This window comes from Lepidochelys kempii, chromosome 2, assembly GCF_965140265.1.
Source record: "Lepidochelys kempii isolate rLepKem1 chromosome 2, rLepKem1.hap2, whole genome shotgun sequence".
NCBI lineage: Eukaryota > Metazoa > Chordata > Testudines > Cheloniidae > Lepidochelys > Lepidochelys kempii.
In genome coordinates, this window is record NC_133257.1 from 210,954,188 (window position 1) to 210,974,248 (window position 20,061).

General features: G+C 40.9%; 1 protein-coding gene across 1 annotated transcript in view; it reads right to left on the bottom strand.

Annotated features, from left to right (window-relative positions):
* Positions 1 to 14,949, bottom strand: part of DNAH11 (dynein axonemal heavy chain 11) — a 289,112-nt gene extending 274,163 nt beyond the window's left edge. Inside the window, exons 1-4 of the mRNA XM_073333745.1 lie at positions 14,861 to 14,949; positions 11,827 to 11,967; positions 3,458 to 3,654; positions 306 to 495 (exon numbers count right to left, since the gene is read on the bottom strand). Of these exons, the coding sequence (XP_073189846.1) occupies positions 306 to 495; positions 3,458 to 3,654; positions 11,827 to 11,967; positions 14,861 to 14,869 (537 nt within the window). The 5' untranslated portion in view covers positions 14,870 to 14,949. The remainder of the gene's footprint in view (positions 1 to 305; positions 496 to 3,457; positions 3,655 to 11,826; positions 11,968 to 14,860) is intronic.
* Between the last annotated feature and the right edge of the window lie 5,112 nt (positions 14,950 to 20,061).

Here is a 20,061-nt window from a genome sequence, read left to right on the forward strand (position 1 = left end):
TTCTTGACCAAACACACGTTAGATAATTTAGAAATGAACAATTAAGGGATCCAGACAGTTCCCCACTGCCATGTAGTCCTTAATCACTAACTATCACTCTTATTTACACCACCACACCTCCTTAACTCCATTTTGTTTGGGCATATCTATGAAGCCAGTTTAATCAGAAATCCAGATCTTCAGCTATGCCTATCTTCTATGTAGGTTATTTGAAACACTGAAAACAGTGGCTCATTTTGCATGCAAAAAGATGACAAGCATAGAGGGCTTCCCTCAATATCTGCCAAATATCTGAAAACACGTACTTGATCATATATGCACAACAAATTATCTTTTCTTTTCTTCCAGAAGTTGAGCTCAATTTGGGGATCCGAATGGAGGCCTTGCAGAAGAGGTTGAACAGAATCCTCTCTTAGTATGTCACATATCTGATGCGACCATTTAATAACCATAGATTCAACTGCATGTAGCACTGCCCTAGCATGTGGATATTGTCTGAAAAACAAAAACAAAAAAATTCAGTGTTTTGCTGAATTACAGGTGGTGTTCAAGGGCAGTGGTCTGGCAACAGATGTCCTTGTCCATCACTTTACACTTTATCACAAACACTTTAGTGTTAACACCTAGAATACTGAGTCTGGTACTGGTCAACACATTACCAGAAAGATATATTCAAACCACTACAATTAAATGATCAGCAAGCCGAAAGGACTGATTTATGAGGAAAGAATAAGAGTTTGACTGTCAGTAAACAGAATACAATTTTCCTCAGCTCTATACACTGTTCAAAGCTATTGGCCAAGTACTCCCCATGAATAATTCTTTGTTTGTGAGTGTTCAGTATTCAAAATCAAAGTTTTGTTGCTTAGTTTACTGGTCCCAAGTCACATGATACTGTTCCCATTTCTTGACTGGATAAGAAGTTACAATCAGGTTTCCAGTCCAGATATTCAACATTTATTAGTTCAAAATTCACTTCCTAGGCATGTTCTTTAACATTTCCTGACATGTACTCTTTCTAGTAACATTCCAGCCTGTTAATTTATTTGCTATAACATACAGTTCAGGGCCCACAAAGACAAGGAAGGATGCAAGCAAAGCTGAAGTGAATTATATTTACAGAATATTAAGGCGTGCACCTCTCTCTAACTAGGAGATATCAGCTGGTCTACATACAATCTTGTGCAGAAATAACTAAATTAGTTTAAAAATTCACAGCTTTTGTTGTTTCAGTGCAAGTCTGTGTGTGGATATTCTTCATTAAAAAATTAAAGCTTTTACTTCAATGTCATTTAAGCGGTTAAAAAGCCATTATTAACAAGAGTTGTGAATTTAAACATATTTAGTTATTTCAGTGCAGGTTTGTGTGTAGATAAGCCCTAACTTTCTCCTTTCTGTCTGGGACCCCTGGCTCTCACCTCCCATGTCCTCTTCTGTGTCTAAAATGCCTGCATGAAGTCATCTTCTCCCACTGCCCTTCTCACACCACACTGCTCCTGTTGTCTTGCTATCTCTTAATACGTTAAATTCAAGAAGATTGTCCTCACCTGCAAGGCTCTACATAATCTTGCCCTCCCACACACAATTTAATCTAATTTCTCTCCATTCTCCTTCAGAGTCCTTTCACCCCTTACTCCACTCTGCAGCTTGTTTTCCCATTTTTGGCTTCATGCTTATGTCATGCTGCTGGAACACTCCCTCTGTTCCTCACTCTTCTCTCCCCACCTAGCACTGCGGGGGTTTGAACCTGATTTAGGCGCCTAGGCCCTACACATTACAGCAATAGGAACAAATCCTACCCCTCTGAGCAATCCCTCATCAATAATCTGTGCAGACAACCTGTCCTGAACTCTTGTCATGTGTTTGTCTTATTTAAATTGTAAGCTCTTTGGGGCTGGAATGTGTCATTGCCATGTAAATTTATGGTGCTTTAATATTGTTTATTGAAACTGCAATGACCACTATCTGCTCAAAGGATGATATCAAAAAGGATGGAATTTCCTGGACTTCTAAATATACATCTTCCAGAATTTAACAAGCACCATGTCTAAATATTAGATCAGGGGCCAGACCCTCAGCTGGTGTAAACTGTCATAGCTTCATTGACGGCAGTGGAGCTCAATTTTAAACCAGCCAAGAATCTGGTCCCATATTTCAGTCCCTCCACTTACCTGACTCTTTCTGATGTTAATTGATGACAAAAGGCACCATTATATCACATTTTTCTATTTTCTTAACTCTGGTTGAAACAGCAACAGGTTGGCTAAAATTTAGCATTATGGCTGCTAAATATTAGAGAATATATCAGTGCACATATTGTGATACACTGAGTTTCTTAGAAATAAAACAAAAGAAAACCTGAACAATGTAGCACACACATCCCTTTAAAACAACACGTGTACTTTTATGTAATAAACAATTGAGTAATAAAACAAATAGCATCTAGTATTTCAAACAGTAGCATTGTAAAATATTGCCCAAGGGATACAAAAATTAGATCTGTTGTGCAATAATTCTTCTCAGTGATTACATCACCATTTAAATATTTTTCCCTCCCTCAAACAGTATTTTACTGTTACTGTCCTCAAATCCAGGCACTATATATAAATAATTCCATGAAAAGCAGTCTTAAAATTAAACCCCTCTTAATCCTTGTACATGACACCACCCCTTCAAATTAGAACATTCAACCAATCACTGCTGCTCCCATTGAAACAGCCACTGAAGTCATGTTGAATGAAGAGCACTAAGACTGAAAGGGAAATACACAGTAATTGGAAAAGAGATAGGGGAACCTGGAAGGGGAGCGAGAGAATAGGCTGCAATCCAGCAGAGCACTTAAGCACCTGCTTAACTTTTAAAGCACTTGAATAGTTCCATTGAAGGCAATAAGATTATTCATGTGATTGAAGTTCAACTTGTATGCAAGCGCTCTGTTGGATCTGAGCCACAGAGAGGAAGTAGTAGCTATTGGCAGTACATTCAAAAATTTCATCCAAAAAAAAAAAAAACAAAAAACCAAAAAACAACTAGTCATATTTCATGTTATGAGGCTATATTTTCATGTAGAGGTTCTCGTGAATACACAAACAACTTCTGCCTTGCTCTTGCAGTTAACTGGCCACAACTAGAAGCCCTTGAGGATACATTCTATGTAGCCTCTCATATACCAGAGAGCAATTTCAATGTTTAGTTATTTTGTAAAAATCTCTTTTGGCATTTTGAGGCAACAGCCATAATTTGGGGCACTCTTTAAAATGTTCATGGGAGTGATCTTATAACCAAAGTGTTCCAAATTCAACATCATTAATATTCCAAGTTTAATATCAAAAGGGATATTTTTAACATTTCCTGATACATTTATTTAACTAATGCAACTAATAGTTTAAATTTTTGTGGCTGAAAGACCATCAGGTGCAGTTGCTCTTTGCTGTATTGTATGTGTTGTGTTTCTTACTTATTTTCAGTGCACATCTGATGCAAGTCAGCCTTCGCTGCAACTGTTGGAATGGGAAGAAGGGTTCTTCCCGACATCATTCCCTTCATAACATGCACCTTATTTTTCATAATTTCCACGTGATGTTCCATGTCTTGTGAAATAAAATGTGGCCAGGCTTCATGGTTTTTCTTATTGGAAAGAACAGGCACTAAAACCTAGAGACAGAGCAGGGAAAGAGGGGTTGCAAATCAGTTAAATGTTTAAAGTTTTTCCAAGGGTATTTCACAACATACTGCTTCTTTAAATCCTGAGTGGAACAAATACACACCAAAACTAAAACTAAAGCATACATCAGAAACAAAGGGTTACTTAAATCAAAGTCAACTTTTTGATTTTTAATATATATTTTTCTGTTGATATACATGTGTTCAAACCTATTCTAATTGTGGTGTACACAAAAAGAATGTGTATTTACATTCTCCACAAATCAACTGAGCCCCAACATTGAGGCTCTTTTTCAGAAACCATGAATTATACTATTTTTGTTATTTCTCCTCCACCTTTTCCCCGCAAAAAAAAAAAAAAAAAAAAAAAGAGGGAGAGAAATAAATAGCCACGTCTCCATATCCAACCTCTCCCATCAGAGGTCACAAAATCATCATCAACATCCCAGTCCTCAAGTGCCTTGGTTTAATAAACAAAAAACAAAAACAAACAAACGAGTAATCCCAAAATATAATTTAATTTCTGGTCAGGTTCAACATCATATTTAGAATAATCTTAGAGTAAAAATACCCTTCAATAATAAGCCTTTGTAAAAATATTTTTTCCATTAATGCAAATGTGTAGTTTTGTCTGTGACTGAATATTGCATATTCAAAACATTTATTTATAAAGCCTTTAATTCCTTCATATAAACAAACATTCCCTAACTCCTAGCTACATTTTCTATAGTACATATCACTGTATTTTTGAAGCACTTAAGCACATGCTTAACTTTAAGCATGTGATTATTGCTCACTGAAGTTTACAATTAAGCATGTGCTTAAGCACTTTGCCAAATGTGGGTAGAACATAACTCCTGCTTAAGTGCTTTTATGAATCAGGTCTAAACCATGAATAGGTAAATTAAATCTGCATACCAATGTCACATAGGGACCTTTTTGAGGATTATTTTTAGGACATTAGTGCACATAGATCCCAGTCAGGTTAGGGCTCCATTAGGCTCAATATTGTACAACCATAAAACCAACAATGAGCTCATCATCTTAGGCTCGAATGCTACAAACAGCTCATATAGAGCTCCACTGACTTCTACCTGTGCAGGACTCCTTGTAGGATTAGGGGTATTAGTTTAAAACAAGGCACAACAGGGAGGTGAAATAAATGGTGAAGGACAGGGAAAACAGTGATACAGTATAATCATGTTTTTGTAAAGACTGAGTGCAAAATTTGTAGTTATAAACCTTGATTCTAGTTGTTTTGTTAGAGACAGATGAACAGATCAATAGTGGCCTGAACTCCTCACCTGCCTTTCTACGGTCAGTTGTTCTGTAGTGTTCTATAGGCACCATGGTAAAGTGCATGTTAAGAGAGGATGTGGCACAAAGCATCCCCAGAGCATACCACCCCACAAAATGGCACTGCAATCACTGCACCTCAGTCTCCTCTTTGGTGTTCAGTAATCACTGTGGTCCTCAGTATCAGAGGGGTAGCCGTGTTAGTTTGTGTCCACAAAAACAACAAGGAGTCCAGTGCCACCTTAAAGATTAACAGATTTATTTGGGCATAAGCTTTCATGGATAAAAAAAGTCCACTTCTTCAGATGCACGGAGTGAAAATTATAGATACAGGCATAAATATATATTGGCACATGAACAGAAGGGAGTTACAACTGTAGAACCAATGTTGAAGGCCAATTTAGTCAAGGTGGATGTTATCCACTCCCAATAATTGATGAGGAAGTGTCAATACCAAGAGAGGGAAAACTGAAGAAGTGGGTTTTTCACCCGTGAAAGCTTATGCCCAAATAAATCTGTTAGTCTGTTCCACCAGCCTCTCCTCATGGCAGAGGGCCACCAGACTCCTCATTGTTTTTGTGGTCCCCAGGTGCATGAAAGAGATCCTCTTAAAATGATAACTACTTGGTTATCTGGTGGAACTTCTTGGAGTTTACTGAAAGAGGATTGTCACCCATCATCAAACCTGACAGTATTCAAAGAAAGTTCTTAAATGAAGGATGGGAGAAACCCTTTCTACAAGGCCAATTTATAATTGTGTATATACTAAGTTTCTCTCTATTTAAGTTGTAAAACAAGTTTTATAAGATTTCTGTTATCAATGAATGGATCTGTTAATAAACAGCATTAAAAAAAGCAAAGAAGAGAAGGGAAAAGAAAAGCAAAAAGAAAAAGATCCTCTTTACTCTGTGATGCAGTTCCAACTGCTTCTGCATAACAGTGAACTTCCTGTGTGAGTGAAAAGATAAGCCAGGTAAGGTAGAGTTTCTACTACCACACAGCCTCCTTGAATCTTCAGGGCTCTCAAGCACCCGGGAGTGGGTTTGTTTGTGTTTATTAACTAGCATTCTTCCACTTGGGATCTAATTTATTAAATCCTTACAAAAAATGTATAGAATTCCTCTCGCTCTTTCAGGCTCAAGACCCTCCTTCTCTTAGGGCTTTCCATTTACCATTGGTTTGGATAGCTACCCACAATGCAACTTTCTGTTGATGCAAGAGGATCGACTGTGGATGCACTCTGCCGACACAAGGAGCATTGTGTGGACTTGCACAGCCAATGTAATTAAAGCAGCATATGGTTGTCAATGTCAACTTAATTCTGCATTGTAGACAAGGCCCTAGCTCCCTCTGAGCAGAGAAGCTCTGCCAGTCCCGTTCCAACCTTTGGGCCTCTCTCTAGGGAGACCTTCCCCAAGGAATCCTAATAATAGAATCATAGAAGATTAGGGTTGGAAGAGACCTCAGGAGGTCATCTAGTCTAACCCCCTGCTCAAAGCAGGATCAACCCCAACTAAATCATTCCAACCAGGGCTTTGTCAAGGTGGCCCTTTAAAACCTCTAAAGATGGAGCTTCCACCACCTCCCTAGGTAACCCATTCCAGTGCTTCACCACCCTCCTAGTGAAATAAATAAACAAACAAAAATTAATATCCAACCTAGACCTCTCCGACTGCAACTTGAAACCATTGCTCCTTGTTCTGTCATCTGCCACCACTGAGAACTGTCTAGCTCCATCCTCTTTGGAACCCCCGTCCAGGTAGTTGAAGGCTGCTATCAAATCCCCCCTCACTCTTCTCTCATGCAGACTAAATAAGCCCAGTTCCATCAGCCTCCCCTCGTAAGTCATGTGCCCCAGCCCTCTAATCATTTTCTTTGCCCTCCGCTGAACTCTCTCCAATTTGTCCACATCCTTTCTGTTGTGGGGGGCCCAAAACTGGACGCAGTACTCCAGATGTGGCCTCACCAGTGCCAAATAGAGGGGAATAATCACTTCCCTCAATCCACTGGCAATGCTCCTACTAATGCAGCCCAATATTGCATTAGCCTTTTTGGCAACAAGGGCACACTGCTGACTGATATCCAGCTTCTCGTCCCCTGTAATCCCCAGGTCCTTTTCTGCAGAACTGCCACTTAGCCAGTCAGTCCCCGGCCTGTAGCAGTGCATGGGATTCTTCCATCTTAAGTGCAGGACTCAGATTTCTTTTGGCCCAGTCCTCCAATTTGTCTAGGTCACCCTATCCCTACTCTTCAGTGTATCTACCTCTCCCCTCAGTTTAGTGTCGTCTGCGAACTTGCTGAGGGTGCAATCCATCCCACCATCCAGATCATTAATGAAGATCTTGAACAAAACTGGCCCCAGCACGGACCCCTGGGGCACTCCGCTCAATCCAGCTTCCAACTAGACATCAAGCTGTTGATCACTACCTGTTGAGCCTGACAATCTAGCCAGCTTTCTATCCACCCTATAGTCCATTCATCCAATCCAGACTTTTTTAACTTGCTGGCAAGAATACTGTGGGAGACCATATCAAAAACTTTGCTAAAGTCAAGGTATATCACGTCCACTGCTTTCCCCATATCCTGAGAGCCAGTTATTTCATCATAGAAAGCAAACAGGTTGGTCAGGCATGACTTGCCCTGGGTGAATCCATGTTGACTGTTCCTGATCATGTTCCTCTCCTCCAAGTGCTTCAAAATGGATTCCTTGAGGACCTGCTCCATGATTTTTCCAGGGACTGAGGTGAGGCTGACTGGTCTGTAGTTCCCTGGATTCTCCTTCTTCCCTTTTTTAAAGATGGGCACTATATTTGCCTTTTTCCAGTTGTCCGGGACCTCCCCCAATTGCAACGAGTTTTCAAAGATAATGGCCAACGGCTCTGCAATCACATCAGCCAACTTCCTCAGCATTCTCAGATGCATTAGATCCGGCCCCATGGACTTGCATGTCCAGCTTTTCTAAATAGTCCTTAACCTGTTCTTTCACCACTGAGGGCTGCTCACCTCCTCCCCATACTGTGCTGCTGTCTGGGAGCTGACCTCATCTGTGAAGACTGAGGCAAAAAAAAAAAAGCATTGAGCGCTTCAGCTTTTTCCATATCATCTGTCACAAGGTTGACGTCCCCATTCACTAAGGGTCCCACACTTTCCCTGACCACCACCTTGCTGCTAACATATTTGTAGAAACCCTTCTTGTTACCCTTCACATCCCTTGCTAGCTGCAACTCCAACTGTGCTTTGGCCTTCCTGTTTACACCCCTGTACGATCGAGCAATATTTTTATACTCCTCCCAAGCCATCTGTCCAAGTTTCCATTTCTTGTAAGCTTCCTTTTTGTGTTTAAGCTCACCGAAAAGTTCTCTGTTAAGGCAAGCTGGTCGCCTGCCATATTTATTATTCTTTCTACACTTTGGGATGGTTTGTTCCTATGCCCTCAGTAAGGCTTCTTTAAACTACAGCCAGCTCTCCTGGACTCCTTTCTCCCCTCATATTAGCCTCCCAGGGGATCCTGCCCATCAGTTCCCTGAGGGAGTCAAAGTCTGCTTTTCTGAAGTTAAGGATCCATATCCCAATCCCTAAGATCAAAGCTCCCTCTTCCTTTAGGAGAAGGTCTCCCCAGTCCTCCTTCCTGGCTGGCCTTGTTGGCCCATCACCACCGTCGGCAGGGTTCTCTCACAGAAGAGCCTCCCGGCAGCTCTCTCTTGACACTAATCTCCCTTGGGAATTCCTTTTTAAGCCTCAGCAGATGGTTACAGGGCTCAGGCACCTGGCACCCATTCCCAGCATGGTTGGTGATTCTTCTCAGAATTTGCACATATTTTTCTTAAAAGGGCTGGGCCTTGGAACATATTACAGTGTTAAAAGGGATATGAAGGATGAGTCAGAGTTAGACTTTATTAAGAAGGCTACTCTTTAACCTTCCTGGATTTATGGAAACTGCTACGGCTTGATTTTGTTTCGAAGGGAAAGTGAAAAGGAGCAAGTTGTTTGATTTTTCATTTTATTTTCTTATTTTTGTTGAATATTCCCTTGTGGTGTGAAATTTTATTGCACATAGTGAACAACTTTTTAAGTGAGAACATAAGGAACTCAGTGAAATTTCTTGTTTATATACTAAACAGACATAATGAAGCTGCTTTTAAAACGCCTAACCTTCCAGTTTCTCATCCATCCATCCTTTTCCTACTTTTAAAAAGGTTTAACTGCATTTTTGTTTTCAGTGTTTGCTGAAGTCTTTGACATGCCCTCTAATGTAGATAATCAGCAACACATAATCTGAGTCGTCTCAGGTTAAGCAAGATCTTTAAATCAAATATTTGAACAGGTGCTACTGTTGTGAAATTCTCAGTTGATTTCTACAGAATGTATTAGTCAGGTAAACAACTGGAGTAGCACTAGCAGTATGATTTGTTACAACTAAATTCCAAATGCTTGTTTGTTGCTGTACATCCTCCATAGCAACAAACCGGGAAAAAAGTAATTCATTTTTAATAGGAAATACATCTGAATAAGTTGAATGCATAGCCAAGCCAAATACATCAGCTTTTACAAAGGAGAATAGGCTCCCAAGTAAATGTAGAATTTGAAATTAAGACATCCATGTAGAGGATGTATCCTTGATCTCATCAGCAGCAAACTTCCCTCTTCTCTTCATTATAGTTTGAGGCCTCACTCCCTCTCTCCATGAACTTTTCAAAAAAAAAAAAAAAAAAAAAAACTTGACTTTGCCAGCCTCTATAAAAAATGGATTCCCAACGAAATGTGTGAAACCCTGCCTCACTGAAGTCAATGGGAGTTCTCCTACTGACTTCAATGGGGCCAGAATTTCATCCTTTATCTTTCCAGTGTAAGTTTGCTAAAGTTCTATTATCTCTTTTGCTCTTAACCAGCTTGTTTCCACTGGCCCCAAGACAATAACTTCCTCTCAAATGACACGGCCACCCCAAAATGATCACCAATTCAGGGTCAACAAAGTCACCAGCCAACATAGTGAGACTCTATAGCGCCCGTCTAGTCTTAACATCTTTCACTATTATTGATTTTTAAAAATATTTGTTGATTATGTCTTAATTGCACATATTTTTCACCTTACTGAAATATATTTGATTATATTCCTAATTAATCAAAGAATTTGAAAATTAAATTACATTTATAACATTGAAAAAGAATCATGCAGAGGGAACATTTTTGGAAAAGTATTAATATACTCATTTCTACTGTGTTCATTTTCATATTTAAATTCCCAAAGTCCTGTTTTTCTAATGATTACCAGGAATTTTAAGTTTTTGTATTCTGACTGAGCTATTTTCACACTAAGGACCAAATTCTGCCTTGGGTAACTGTGGTGTAAATCTAGAGTAACTCGATTTACTTCAGTGGATTTATAGCAGTGTAACGCAGACCAGAATTTGACCACATGTGAGTGTCTTAACTGACTGCCAGGAGAAGCAGTGACTGACAATATGAAATATTTTAAAATTTTAAAAGGAGACAGTGGTCTTGCTATAGATCCAAACACAACAAAGTGATACCTGGAGATCTGGGGAATCAAGCATTTAAATTTCTAATTAAAAAAAAAAAAAAAAAAAAAGAGCTCTTCTTCCAACCATAAGATTCCAAATGCAACTTTAAAACTCAGAGCCAAATTCAACTCTGGTACAAGCAGGCAACTTCATGGACGTCAAACATGTTGCACTACTTTTATCAGCATTGAATTTGATCCAGAGAGCCTACCAACACAGGCTGCAAAAATAACTAAAGTAAAGTGTTTTGGATAATAGGACTATGTGTATGTAACAGAAAATCACATATATACCAAATGAATGATTTTTGATGTCTGTTTGATGTTATACAACTTATCTCATCCAGTTACTTGTTTTCGTATTCCTCCTTTTAAGAAACAGAATATAACCAAACAGTGACAAGATTTTAAAATTTTGTATATATATTTATCTATTTAGCTTTTGATTTACATTTCAGAGAAAGGTTCAGCAAGAGTGGAGTAAAATTTTGGCTGAGATCTACTGGAACTGAACTCCTTTTAGTGGGGAAAACTTCTTTTATACACCCCTCCTCACAGAGCTTATACCCCCTTCCTCATAGCTGCTGAAGCTAACGGTGCTGCAGGGGCTGCCGCTGCCACCGCCCTCCCCTCCAACTTGAAGTGGTTTCCATCACATACAGGGTTTACAGTTTGGTTCAATGGCTGTCAGCAACCCCACTAAACAAATTGTTCCAGCACCCCTGCCCTTCCTGTGAAATAGTTATAGATTCATCAGCTGCAAAAAACCTTTAGTCATGTGACTATGAAAGCTATTTTTAATTATTAAAATTAACATAGTTCTGATCTGGAATAATGACTGCATATACCCTTAACTTTTGACATGCAACTCTACCATCTGCTATTTTAATATTCCTGAATGAGAGATAATAATAGGCCACAGGAGAACTGACTCATGACCCATCTTTCATGCTGACATCCTTTGGACAAACGGAGTACTGTACAATGTCCCTCTCAAAATCTGGGCTGCTGAAAATGGGTTCTAGATACCTGAAGAGAATCGAGCACTTAACCTATTACAAGGAGGTTATACAAAATGTTCAGTGTGTGCTTCATGCTTCACAACAATTCAGGTGATGAAATAACTTTAATTACAATAAATAATAATAAGACAACATATATTACAATGTCTCCACTACCCATCCCTTTGTGACATGTCTAGGCAACAGAGAGGCTGCAGTTTTGTTGTAATTTTTTTCTTTTACCAGTATACGCATTATTTTTCTGCAGTCCACTATCTGGTGGAAATTATAATAAATGCAAGACTCAGATTTTAAGTTTTATCACAAATGGTTAGTTATAAATACCTCTTCTAAGAAATCAACTGTATGCTCAAGTGGTGTTGCAGACAACTCTTCAAATACTAGATTTTTTTTGTAATTATCTGTTCCAATGCGTTCTGTGGTCTTCATAATGCAAACTAATTTATGTGTTATATCACTGGGTATCTAAAACAAGAGAATCATAGGTTATCAATTCTACAAGAATATGATCTTCATAGTACAAAGTAGTCAGAGAATAAACACCAATAGCTGCTTTTTAGGTGACAGACAATATTGAGGTCCTAGTCAGGCCTGTTGGGACTGAGTGGAGGGAGCAGAGCACAGAGGTACAAAAATAGCTGGCAGTAGAGCAGCCTGGGACTCTGAAGCACCTTTTCAGAACCCCGTGTTGTGTGAGTGTCCAAAAATCCATACCCAGACCTTTGGACTTGCTTTAACGTCTGGTTTGTCACCTGCTTGCGATTAAACTGGTGCCTATTTGCAAAAGATCAAAAAAAAATTAAAGGAACCCTCAAAAACAAGAACCAAACCCCCTATTTTATACCATACTGATAGACAAGTAGGGCCACATTTTCAGATAACAGTGTGGTTGCATCTCGGGGGTGGGTGAAATGAACCCCATACATGATGTCTGTAAGATACTTTCAGATGATATATAGGGCCAAATTCTATCCCTTGATATATGCCCATAACTTCCACTCAATACAAGCTAAATGAACGTTTCTGACAGCAGTTTAGCCTAATTATTAATTCACATCCAACAATAAATTAACTCTTTCCAAAACCATATCCCTCTTCATGGAAATGTTAGATGGACAACAATCTGGGCCTAAACTTTCAATTTTAGGTTTCATTGAGGTGGATGTATTTCATGATTTGACAGCTATGGAATTTGCCATTGATTCCATCCCTTTTCAGAATGTGCTCCAGAATCTAAACTTTCATTAAAAAAAATTAGACTTCTTGGTTGCAAAAGAAACTGTACAAACAAACTGAGTGTAACAACTGACACATTGTCATCTTCCAGGGTCTGCAGACAGCCTGAAATCAAAGCTCCAAGAGATTCCAAACCAGCTGCCAAAACTTTCATAGCTTTACCCCTGACATTTTCAACAATGCTACAAACCTATGTGTTGTCAGTACAAAATCTGCACAATAATTGAAAATGTGGGGATAGTGTCAAATAAATTTAAAAATAGAGAAAGACAGAGCTAGCGTGCTGACTGTATTATTTCTGTTCACTTTTAAACTGAGATTTTTAATGAATTAAAGCAACCATATATTTTTCAGTCTGCCACAGAAAGTAGCTGGGCTTGCAGCAGAACTTAGATCCAGTTTGCAACCAGGGTCAGGCTTTATAAAATTGTCTTATGAACTGTTTTTAAAACACAAAGCCACAAAGATGCTCCTCTTCTGGATTAAGTCACACATTCAATGCAGTACTGTGAAAATATTTTAAGAGAAACTAAATTACCTTTACTATAATTAAGTGGCAAAGGGTGGCCTTGGAATGGCCCCCATCAGGCAGTGGTTTGGAGCACCCATTATTGTTGCGTGTATTGTTGTGTGTATTCTTGTCCCATTGGTTTGATATAATTAAGTTAGATTTTCTGTTCAATTCTTTGGCAAGGGACATAAGCGATAAAAAAATAGTACTCCAAAGGTCAAGAAATATGGGGCAAGAGGGCTACAGCTGAGATTTTTTAAAATTAATTTAGGGAAACTGGATAGTATACTGAACAAAGTAACTCCTTTTATTTCCCTAGAGACCCAATTTTGGTGGTAGAAACTGTCTTGGAGGACAGTTACTTGTATTATAGTGTTACTAATAAAAGTTTCTGGCAGCTGATAGCCAATGATCAAGATAATTCAAGGACAATTTTTTTTTAAAATCTCCAGTGATGTAGATGTGCAGTGGGTATTTTAACTAAGTGCACTGATATCTTTAGGAATTGAGGTATTAACTAAGAAATACAATATTAAGTACTCACAGTTACTTGCATTCCTAGCTAAAACCAGTAGTTTGTTAGCTATAACAGTCAGTGGGTGATGTCTTGGCCTCACTGAAGTCAATGGCAAAACTGCCATTGAGTTCAGTGGAGCCAGGATTTAATTCATGTATTTTAAACAGGATAGGTTAATAGTCTAGAGGGTTGAGTCCTCTCAGTCACTATGGACCAGACTGAGTCCCCCATACTCATACCCCACCAGTAATCCAATTTACTTCAATGGATCTATTTGTGTAACTATTCACAAGTGTAAAGGCATGCCTGTTCCAATCTGAATCCTATCTTAACCAAATCACATTTTAAATGCACTGATACTCAGATTTGAGTGATTCAGGAGCCGAATTAGCAATCAACATTACCCAATAGAGCCACAGTAGTGTGAATTCGTTGTTTCATTTACGTAAATATACAATCATTCTCACAGCAAATAAGTTAATAGTACAAGCTGATAACTTACTTAGTTAATACCATTGTAAAAGATCCTGATTGGTTAATAATTAAAATCAGTGTTTTAATCATGTGATGCAAAGAACCACAGGAGACACTTTAAAAAGCCACTTGCTCCTCCCAAGCCTCAGTCTGAGTGTCACTGTTTTAAAAGGGAAGACCCTTAAGAGAAAGGATAAGAGCACCAGAGGGGTGGAAAGGAACGGCTGATGCTAAAGAGTGTGTTCATGCTAGAACTTCAATACTAAAGATTAAAGTGAAATTAACTTCAATAAAGTGTTCATATATTTCCAGTTAGTTCCCCCTTAGAATCATTACAGGGGGGACAAAACCAGAAGGGTCTAAACATTGTTGGTGAAGGTGATTCAGGTACAATTAAACTCTGCTCCCAATTTATCCCCAATTTTGCCCATCTCTACTAATATTAAAAGGCTTGATTCCATTCATTGGGAAGTCCTAACCCTGAAAGCGCCAAGCAGTTGGGGATCGCGCTTTTCATGGCAAGTCTTAAGGTCTCTGCGCTAGAAAACACTAGAAATATATTTTCAGCACCCCGAAGTCCAAAGGGTACAGTATTTGTCATTCAAACGTCAGCACCTTACCTTCTGCATGGCTGTTAACGTGCCTGCCAGAGGGGAGCAAAACAGCAAGAAAGCTGGTTCGGTTTTGTCCAAAAACTCTGCCAGGATTTTCTGGTTCTCCTCATTTTCAAGATACTTGCTCCATTTCTCTGCTTGAAATTTCAGCAACTGTGCCAAGCGGTGCCCCACAAACTGGACCCTCTCCTCCTCTGAGAAACTTTCTTCCTGCGCCGCCTCTTCCTCCTCCTCCATCTCCAGCCCGAGAATTGGAGGGGCTGGGGGGGAGCCGCTGAAGCGCAAGGCAGACTCCCGCACAAGTTGCTGCTCAGAGACTAACTTGCCCCCCTTCTTCAAACTCCCGCCTACACGGCAGCTACCACTTTGCGTCCCCTTGCAAATGCGCTAGCCCCGGGCGGTTTGCAGTTCCGCTCCCCTACAGCCCCAGCTCGTCCCGCAGTACAAATCCCCTCAGCCACCGGGCAGCGCAGTGACTTCTCTAAAGTTTCCTTCCTCCGCTGCCCTGTACTTGCAGTTCGCCTGCGGCTACTCGCTGCCCTGTGGTCCCTGACAAGCAGCCAGGGCACTCGTTACATTGTTGCCTGCTGCAGCCTCAGCTGCCCTAAATTGCAGGGCAGCGGCGGCGTCCTGTTTCCCTGGGGATGCCGGAGCCACTGGGGCGCCCGGCCCCGCCTCCCCAGGGCGTAGCTCAGGCCTCTTCTCAATCAGGGCACCGCCTCCCGGGGAACCGACCACCGTCACCCACCAGACTGGGGGGCAGAGAATTTTCAGCTTCTCTGTGGAGCCAGCCGGGTGTGGGGGGGGCTCAGAGTAAGGTCCGGGGGGGGGAGGAATTCACGCTCGCTGATACAGTTCCAAGTTCAGCCTCCCTCCCCCTTCTCCTCCACTCCACCCCCAGCCCCCGCTCTGTCCGCTCCCCCCGGCACCCGCGCAATGGTGCAGTCTCCATTCGGTGGGGCTCTGGCTGGCCGCTCACAGGGTTCGGACGACGCTGGTCCCCTCGCGGGTGACCCCAGAGCCCAGTTGAATCGGATCCTGGCCGTGATGAATGTGAGGGGCCTGTCGGTCTGCGGCTGGCGGGAGGAGGGATGCTACACCCTTGGAGTACAGAAGAGGGCACGATGAGGAGGTGTAGGCATGAAATGCGCGCTCCTCCTTGGCAGAACAAGGAGTAATGGTCTCAAATTGCAGTGGGGGAGGTTTAGGTTGGATATTAGGAAAAACTTTTTCACTAGGAGGGTGGTGAAGCACTGGAATGCGTTACCTAGGGAGGTGGTAGAATCTCCTTCCTTAGAAGTTTTTAAGGTCAGGCCTGACAAAGCCCTGCCTGGGATGATTTAATTGGGGATTGGTCCTGCTTTGAGCAGGGGGTTGGACTAGATGACCTCCTGAGGTCCCTTCCAACCCTGATAGTCTATGATTCTATGAATCCCAACACCCAGGGTTGTGCAACAGTGCTTATGGACAGTTTTGTTTTTTAAATGGGGGGGGGGCAGGCAACTTTGTGATTAATAAACTCAGCTGTTTGGTGTTGCAATAACAAAATGTAACTAAGACTAAGCGACTGCAAAACGTGTATAAAATGTCAATGTGGAAAAATAATGCTCCACCTTTGCACTTTTTAAAACAGTACAGTACTTAGTCAGCATGTTTTATACCCAATACTCAAACCTAAACATGCATGTAAGATTGTAACAAGATTCCAAGAAAGCACATTATTCTAAGTACAGTGCAATGGTTAGTTTAAAGATACATATGCACGCAATATTTGTATATATCTAAATGCTGCCCTTTGGTGGATTGTTAGGGCCCTACCAAATTCACAGTCCATTTTGGTCAATTTCACAGTCATAGGATTTTAAAAATGATAAATGTCATGATTTCAGCTATTTAAATCTGAAATTTCACAGTGTAATTGTAGGGGTCCTGACCCAAAAAGGAGTTGTGGGAAGGTTGCAAGGTTATTGAAGGGGGGGTTGCGAGGAGGTTGTAAGGGGGTTACTATGCTATCCTTGTTTCTGCACTGCTATTGGCGGCGGCTCTGCCTTCAGAGCTGGGCAGCTGGAGAGCGGTGACTGCTGGGCAGGAGCCCAGCTCTGAAGGCAGAGCCGCTGCCAGTGCAGAAGGAAGGATGGCATGGTCGCAGTATTGCCACCCTTTCTTCTGCACTGCTGCCTGCAGAGCTGGGCCCTCAATCAGCAACCACCACTCTCTGGTCATCCAGCTCTGAAGGCTGTGCAGAAGTAAGGGTGGCAATACTGCGACCTCCCGCCCCCAAAATAACCTGGCAACCGCCCTGTAACTCCCTTTTGGGTCTGGACTCCCAATCTGAGAAATGCTGGTCTCCCCTGTGAAATCTGTATAGTACAGGGTAAAAGCACACAAAAAAACAGATTTCACCAGGGGAGACCAGATTTCACGGTCCATTAATTTGGTAGGGCTCTAGTAATAATTTACAGAACCCTTTTCTTTTAGGTCAGCAGTTCAAATATAGCCAAGATGACTGAGAATTGATACCATGAGTGGCGTATCAGAAATGGGTGGATAGTCTCAGTCCAGTCCCAAGTGGACAGCTGTATACAAGATTGCCAAAAAAGAAAAATCCCTCCCCCAATAAATAGGTACATAAATAAACCCACAGAAAAACATACGGGGAGATGGCAAAGGTTTTTTTCAAACACACTTTTAAAATGCTAGCAGAAAGCTATTCATCAAAAATAAAACTACTTTAAATAAAAATAAGATTAGAAAATGTTTAGCTTTATCATGTAAATTACACATCATCTTCTCCCCTCTTCTTTCCCTCCACCCCATCTCTGTTCAGTGCCGGTGGTACCAGCTCCTAACCCACCCCTTTGCTTTCAGTACATGCCCTGCACACTCTCTTCACCTCAGAGCAAGTGAAGGTGTACATTCCACTATTCTTCCACAGATTTAGACACAACTGGACCTCCCTATAGCCACATTTAGGGCAAATAGCTAGGAGAAAAGTGCAGAAAAGTAGCAGCATAGAAAGGTCACTGAGCTTGGCTTGTGGTATGGACGGCAGTAGAGAACAAGGAAGCATAGAGCAGCTGGTGGAAATAGAACGTACTGACCCACTTGAAACTGCTCTGTGTTGAGTGAATAAAGAAACGGGTAGTATATTGAGGCTTAGATAGAAACAGAACATGTTTATTCAAGCAGAACACACAGGAGGAGATTCCTTGCATGACAGAGTTTTACTACACCTGTGCACCTGGCACATCATTTCCAGGCAGCAATGGAGCAGCAGCTCCACCTGTCAGAGTAGTCAGCTGCTGCTGCTATGGTAGGATATCTACTTCAGAAGGATGCACTATCCCTAGATCAAAGGCAGCAGCACCAGGAGAAGAGTGAACACCAGGGCAGAGAGATCATGCCCTCCCTTTGCAAGATAGCCAACCATTCACTGCTCAGAAGGGCTTGTTTTTTTGCTTCCAGCACGCATAGGCCTTTCACCTTTTAAAAAATAAAATACATGGTTTATATGTTTATGGATGAGTGGTAACCCTGACTGTAGACATCACAAAACTAATCATCACAATTGGCCCTAACTGGCACTTTTGATGGCAAACTTGACAGAGAACCCATGGACTGAATCAGGTCAAGGCGCGTTGGCAGGCATTGTAGGGAAGCCCACCATACCACTCCATGTACCCATTCTGTGGATAAATAAATATTACAGCTAAAATAGAAGACTATTAAAGAAAAGCATGTCACCTTCATAATTGCTCTCTCAGAATGTCGTACACAAACCAGGGCAGGTGGAAAGTGAACCTTCTGTCACTCTGAAGACTTCTGAGCTGCTAAGCTAAAGACACTATATAATAAATCAATACTTCCCAGCCTTCTGCAATTAAAATTACAACTTTATTTGTGTACTATTTCTTCAAAACCAGGTAACAGAACTTGCTCCATAGTGAACTGCATTTACTCTATTCTTCACACCAGGGTTCGCCTTTAGAAGTTGAGTTTCTGGCAAGAAGGAACTGGGGGTGGGAGCAGTGTCCCTTATACCGTGGTATATGTGTGCTACTCCAGAGAATGCCAGAGCTGGTCCCCTATGGATACCACTGAGGGGAAAACTTCCAGCACCAGTGCGTGTGGAAGGCACACACACCTACAGTGGAATGGACATGAGCAAGCTCTCGAAGAAGAAGGTAGACTTATGAACGCTAATGCAGAAATGGAAGAAGTGTTTAATAAATATTTCTGTTCTATTTTTGGGGAAAAAATCAAATTATTCAGTCTCATCTTATGGTGATGGTAACACTCTTTCCCTTGCACTAGAATAACTGATGGATGTTAAACAGAAGTTACTAAAGTCAGACATTTTTAAATCAGCAGGTCCAGATAACTTGCATCCAAGAGTTTTAAAAGAGCTAGCCAAGGAGCTCACTGGACTGTTAATGTTGCTTTTCATTAAGTCTCAGAGCACTGAAGACTTCGGTAAACTGGAAGAAAGCTAATGTTGTGCCAAGTTTTAAAAAGGGTAAATGGGTGACCTGGGCAATTATAAGCCTGTCAGCCTGACATTGACTCCAGGCAAGATAATGAAGCAGCTGATACAGGACTCGATTAATAAAGAACTAAAGGATGGCAATGTGATTAATGCAAATCAACATGGATTTATGGAAAATAGATCCTCTCAAACTATCTTAATATTTTTTTCTGATGAGATTACAAGTTTGGTTGATAAAGATAATAGTGCTGATATAATATACTTAGACTTCTGTAAGGCGTTTGACATGGTTTTACAAAAGATAGATCATGCCAGACCAATCTGATCTTGTTTTTTGAGAAGATAACTGATTTTTTAGACAAAGGAAAGGCAGTAAAACTAATCTACCCGGATTTCAGTTAGACATTTGATACAGTTCCACATGGGAACTTATAAGTTAAATTGGAGTAGATGGGGATTAATATGAGAATTGAAAGATGGATAAGAAACTGTTTAAAGGGGAGACTACAACAGTTCATACTGTAAGGTGAATTGTCAGGCTGGACGGAGGTTACTAGTGGAGTGCCTCAGGGATAGGTCTTGGGAACCTATATTATTCAATATTTTTATTAATGACTTTGGCACAAAGAGTGGGAGTGTGCTAATAAAATTTGCGGATGGCACAAAGCTGGGAGGTATTGTCAATATGTAGGAGGACCAGAATATCATACAAGAAGATCTG